At 43.9% G+C, this 5,962-nt stretch overlaps 1 protein-coding gene across 1 annotated transcript in view; it reads right to left on the bottom strand.

The window, feature by feature from the left end:
* PKD2L1 (polycystin 2 like 1, transient receptor potential cation channel) overlaps positions 1 to 5,613 on the bottom strand; it is a 44,099-nt gene extending 38,486 nt beyond the window's left edge. Inside the window, 1 exon segment of the mRNA XM_019502520.1 lies at positions 4,956 to 5,613. Within this exon segment, the coding sequence (XP_019358065.1) occupies positions 4,956 to 5,250 (295 nt within the window). The 5' untranslated portion in view covers positions 5,251 to 5,613.
* Between the last annotated feature and the right edge of the window lie 349 nt (positions 5,614 to 5,962).

The raw sequence follows: 5,962 nt of genomic DNA, 5'->3' as shown, positions 1-5,962 counted from the left end.
AAAACGGTTGAATAGCTAACACTCACAAAAACTTCCACTTGAAAGCTGAAAGACTTAATCCTCATCAATAATCATAATGGTTTTTTCTCCTTTCCTATGGTCCAATCTGGCACCACCCACACATCCACCTGCAGAAGAGCTAGAGTGATGGACACTGCTCCACCTCCCTGCAACAGATATCAAAGCTGATCAAAGGCAGAGCCCCCTGAGTGCTCTCTGACAGTACCACTGAGCCAAGATAGTTAACAATGGACTTTCACCCCCTCCTGTTCCCTGGCATCTGAGCAAAATAGAGCAGAGTCTGCACTGTCTTTTCATGCCGTTCAGGATATCTGCCCAGACATCTGGTTGTTACCCCTTGAAATCAGCCGACTTCCCCTCATGCTTCCTTTGGCTTGTATGTACCTCATGCAAACCTACAAAACAAACTCCTACCTCTGAATCCCCCTGGGCTTTGTGGACAGAGGAAGGGATGGAATTCAAATCCCAAGCTGGAGGAAGATGTCACAGCTGTGTTAAGTATATCCCTGTCTGCGAAGAACACCTCCGCTTTTAGGAGGAACAATGATTGTGTTGTTAAGTCACCAAAGAAGGGTCTTTTCTCCTCTCTGCCAGACTTTCTGCGCAACTTTGGTCATGTCACTCTACCTCCGTTTTTAAATGAACAAATGGAGATGATAACACTTCCTTTATCTATTTAGTCCATAAGCTTTTCTGGGTTCAAGATGTCTCTTTCTATGCAATTGCACAGCTCCCAGCAGTGATGCTGCTAAATGCAACAGCAATATAAGAAGTAGCCCTCAGTCAACCAAGGGTTGCAAAATAGAAATTCATATTTTTAGGGGGATCCCATCTCACTATCGAGCCTTCCCTAGCTGCAATGATGTACAGTTATGCTGGTCTGGCCTGATACTGAATTGCAGTTTACTTCTGCTCTGAAAACTCAAGACATTAGACCACTTGGCTACATTGCCAGTGAGCTGCAGGAAAGGCCAAATTTACAAATGTAAGCATGCAAACTTACATCCAAAGATCTGTGTAAGAACATCGTGGTTGGTACCAGTCTAACTCGAGAGAAACAGCCCCAGAAATCAATGTGGGTTGGTGCAAGGACCACATGGTTTGATACACCACATCTTTTCACTGCCAACTGTTCCAAGTAAGCTAAAGCGAGGCCCCTGTGTCTCCAGGCTGGAGTCTGGATCAACTCGTGCATATCAGTCCCATATATCTACATATGCCTTAACTATTCTTCACAAGGAGGCAGAGCTTAACCATAGATCATCAGGAAGTAGTATGAAATCTTTGGATGAATGAGGCTGAGGGGTTAATACTCCTAGCATTACCTGTATTACAAGTTGTGTGACTGGCCAGCAGAAGTTAGAGAGCATTTACCCTGTGCCATGTGGGAGGCCAGCATTCTGGTCCTGGAGCCCCTGGGTCTACAAGGGATGGTGAGACATCTTCTCAGTTCTTGGAGAAATGGGAAGGGAAGCACTTCGACCTACTATCAATAAACCTATTTTATCTAACAAGCAAATCAGCACTGAGAGCTCCTGTATGAGCTGTGGCTGTCCCCTCAGTGCCTCAGGGCTCTTCAGCTGCTATGCATTAGCACCAATGTCAATGGAGCTGCACTATTGTAATCCAGCTGGGGATCTGGCTTGCAGTCTCCCAGGTAGACCATAAAATGGGAGAATAAGCTCCACTTCCATATACCCAGGGCAAGATGAATAGTCCATTTTCATTTGATGGAGCAAAGCAACAATGTATCTGCAAACAATGGTACCAGACACACCAGCACTGTGTGCCATGTCTTCCAAAAGCAGCAGCTGTAGCGAAAACCTGTTCCAGGGTTAAACAGTGGAGAAGAGCTGGCAGAAGGATGTACATTCTGGTGTGTATAGGTGGGGAAAAGGATAATAGTTTCACTTACAAATAAGACCAATAAAATTGTGTTAGTTTAACACATAAGAGATAGGCAGATCAGGTGTGGAAACATGAAGGGGAAGATGGATGGAAGTGTCACAGAAGGAGGAAGGCAGAGAGTAAAAGCAGAGGGCCAGCACCACAGATGTGCATGAACTGTCTGTGAAGTCAATGCAACTAATCTGACTTGCATGAGATGAGGGCATGGCCCAGAAAAAGGGACTTCAAGACAATGGTGACAGCAAACCCTGGTTCCATCAAATGTCTACTGCCTGGAGATTTGCTAGAAGTCCCTCCACAGCAACCTATGCATCTAGCTAAGGTACTAATAGGATCCCCATCACCACAGGATCTGTCTGCCTCACTGTCTTCTAATGAAGCTCCTTATCCTCTATCCCCAAATGGGGAATGAGGCACAGAAAGGCAATTTCAGAAGGACTGGAGAACTAAAACAACTTTGAGGATTTAGGACTAAGTGTGCCTTGGGTCACACAGGAAATCTGCTGTGGAGCAAGAAAACAACCCAGACTTCTGAAGTCTCAGGCCAGTGCCTTAATCTCTAGATCCTTCTGATCCTCCAGGAGGAGTCAGTTTTTCACACGCTTTGTTTGCACTGACTGTGGTTGATCCCCCTACAACAGGGACTCTCCACCAATTTTAAAACCTAGAATAAGTTTCTATTTTCACCTATTGCTTAGACAATGCATGAAAATGCTCCCAAACCAGACATTTCTCATTTGAACATCTTTGTGGATTGGAAAGCTGGTGATACTGCTCTTTTGACAATGACATTCTACTATTTTTCTCCAGTAATAAATGCCCTCCACAAACTTTAGTATCTTTAAGGTGATGGGATTAGAAGGAGATCCAAGAACTGGAGAAATGCTGGCTTTCTCTGTAATGGCTTTAAGGGAAGCGAGAGACTCCACACAATGTAGTGTATTGCAAAGGGTTGGATCATATTTCCCTTACTCCCATTGGTAACCAGTTACTTGCATGAGTCATTGAGACTATTTCAGTTAGCAGCTGCTTACCAGTGCAAGCAAGGGACTTGCAATTGTAGCCCAAATCTGTAATGCTAAAAGAAAAAAAAAAACACTCGCTTCATTACAGTGCTCTGCACAAATGGTCCCCCAAGAGCTGGTCATAATCCATATAATGAGATATACCAACTGGCTACTTCCAGTCCCAGCTGTGACCGTGAATCTCTGTTCTCTTCTGTCTTTGTGAGAGACCAGTATTTTCTCTTTACTGTACATATGGAGAAACTGAGGCAGTGAGCTCATATGTTATTACTCATCTAAGAACAAAGTTGCAGTAAGAATTAATTAGCTAACATCATTAAAAGGCACTGCGAAGATTCAAAGGACACAAATGTATCAAGTGCTATTGCTGGCATAAAAGAATTTAAAGGATCTGAATTAAAGCCATCAATGGGCATCTTTCTATTAACTTCACCAGGCTTTGGATCACTTGCATTAGTTGTGGAAAATGGGATGTGGTGGTACGATAGGTATTTTCACTTCCATTTCTCTGCTTGCTGATAGCGGTATCTAATAGAGGTTATATTTGAAAAAGGTATTTGTTTTGCAAATATTGATCCGTCCATTTCTAGGCACTGTCCAGTTATGTCACGACGACTCAGGCTTCAGAATTAAAACACATTAACTTTGCAATTGCATAACCTTCCCTGTCCTCATTTGGGCTGTAACAAGGCTGTTTGGCCAGGACAGTTATACTGATTCAGCGTTACTACTGAGTTGTGCCTTTAGTTACTTTAAACACCCAATCTACCCCTCATGAAATCCGCAGGAAAACAAACCAGCTGTTGGACCCTGCCCTTCACAGAAGCCAAGAAATACTCCATTAATATGTGGTACATGCAGAACAGGACTGATCTCCCCAAACACACTTGCTACAGAGTGTATACTTACACCAGGTCTTATTAAAATCTGTGACTGGAACACCACAGAATTTAAACTGACAAAAGACAAAGATTCGGTTGTATGATCAATTCAAGACTGTTCCCTGAAATCTGATCCTTTGGTTGAACTGTGTTGATTCTCTCAGTTAAAGAGACTTCACCACAGTCTTTGGGAGGCTATTCTCAAGACCAGGAACATTATCCTTATATTCAGCCTAATTTCTAGCTCTCAGTCTAGTTGCTCTTAGACTTATTCCCTTGTATGTGCCTAAACAATTCCTTTCCCCTCTACGCCATTCAAATACTTCTTAGTTAACTTCTTTGCCCTTTTCATCACATAAAGGAGCAAAATAAGTAACTGTTCTACCCCATATTTAACTTAGGTTGTACCTGCTTCTTTCTAAGACCTGAGGAAAGGCATTTTGTGTGCAAAAAACCCCAAATCTAACATTTTTACCAGCTAAAGAGTCCAATAAAAGGTATCACCAAACAATTCCTGCTTCTTACTTACTCTCTGGACCATCACAGATAAAAGAACACTACAACACTACTTTTCTCCTCTGTCGTCGTTAACAAAACCGTACATATTTAGTTCTTTTCCTCATTTCTCTCTCCTTAAAGTTCTATATTTTGGTTGCCCCTTTTTAAATTTCTTGCTGTCTACACATATATAAATATGGGAAATGTCATTAATTACTACTTCTAGAATAGATATATTAGGGTGGAAATATTGTCTTATCACTATAATGGAGGTCTTGGAATCAGGATTTCTGGTTCTATCCCACAGATTCACAGTGGGAGCATGTCCCTTAGACTTTCCTTGCCTCCGTTTCCCCATCTGTAAAATGGGCACAATGACTACCTCACTGGTAGCAGATTAGCTTCAAACGTAGAGCAAGGGGCATGGAATCAAGACTTCTGGTTTCTCTCCCTGGTTCTGCTGACTTTGGAAAGGACAATTTAGATGCATGCTCAGTGGGACTACATGCAGTTTTCCAGGCTGTGAGTGCTCTAGATCACTCACCTCTCTATGAACCAACCCCATCTCCACTGCTCTTCAAGGGGATTTGCAGGCACATTCTAACCAGACAGAGAGTCTTACCTCGGATTCCTCTGAAGACATACAAGCAGCATCTGGGGATAGAGCTCTTCTTTACCTCCTCAGACTTATTTCTTTCCTCTGGGTAGGAAAGGGAGTCGCCCACCTTATCAATATTCTCATAGGGGTTCTCCAGGATGGCCTTGGGGTTGTAGATGGCTCGGATCTTCAGGGAGCTAGAGGGGGACCCATTGTAAACCGGATTGTCCCAGGCTTTCTTCCCCACGGCTTCAAGCTCATGCTCCTCTTGGGCTTGGAAGTGGCTCTCAGCTCTGTTGTTTAACCGGGAACAGCTCATGACTATTCACTGAGGAACGATGTGCTTTAATTCAATTCCCGGTGCAAACTGCCCAGAGACTACAGTTTTAGACTAGGAGCCTGTCAGAGCTCAGCAACCCCTCTGCCGGAGGAGCCCAGGAGAGGTTGAGCACTAGGCTCATGCAGACTCTCGCTCTCTTTTTTATACTAGCTCATCTATGGACACGCAGCAGAGGGTGGCACAGTCCATTGTTGAGAAAGAACGTAAATTCTATTCTTCTGGGAATGAAGCTACATCCAAGGGATGGTCTCTCCCTCCTAGTACAGATAACAGCTCTGAATGCCACAATGGGGAGAGGAGGCTGCTAGGAGACTGCCTCTCACTGCCTGAATTGAAAAGAGGGTGGGGGTTGGGATTTAATTGAACACCTAAAGCTTCAGGCAGCTGAGATCAGCACCTGGTGCATCTCCATGTGATAAGGGCTGGGCTTCCAAGCAGAGGTGAGGGTTTAGACCTTGCACATGGAAGACAGGGTAGAATAGAGGAAGCACAGGAGAAACAGGCCTACTTTGTAGAGCCAGGTGGAAAATGCTGTGTTTGGAGGTCCAGGAAGCTTTGAACATTCAAATTGCTGTGACTGAGGCAAGGAGGAGAGGTCTAACATAGGTACATAGATAGAGTACAAAGCCTCCTGGAACTGAACTGAGAGGGACCAGCTGGTGCAGCCACAGAGTCTCATTAGTTTTAGTTA

The sequence above is a fragment of the Gavialis gangeticus genome, unplaced genomic scaffold, assembly GCF_001723915.1.
Source record: "Gavialis gangeticus isolate Ggan-Ray unplaced genomic scaffold, GavGan_comp1, whole genome shotgun sequence".
NCBI classification, from domain to species: Eukaryota; Metazoa; Chordata; order Crocodylia; family Gavialidae; genus Gavialis; species Gavialis gangeticus.
Note: the sequence above shows the minus strand (reverse complement) of the source record. Positions and strands in the feature narration are given on the sequence as shown.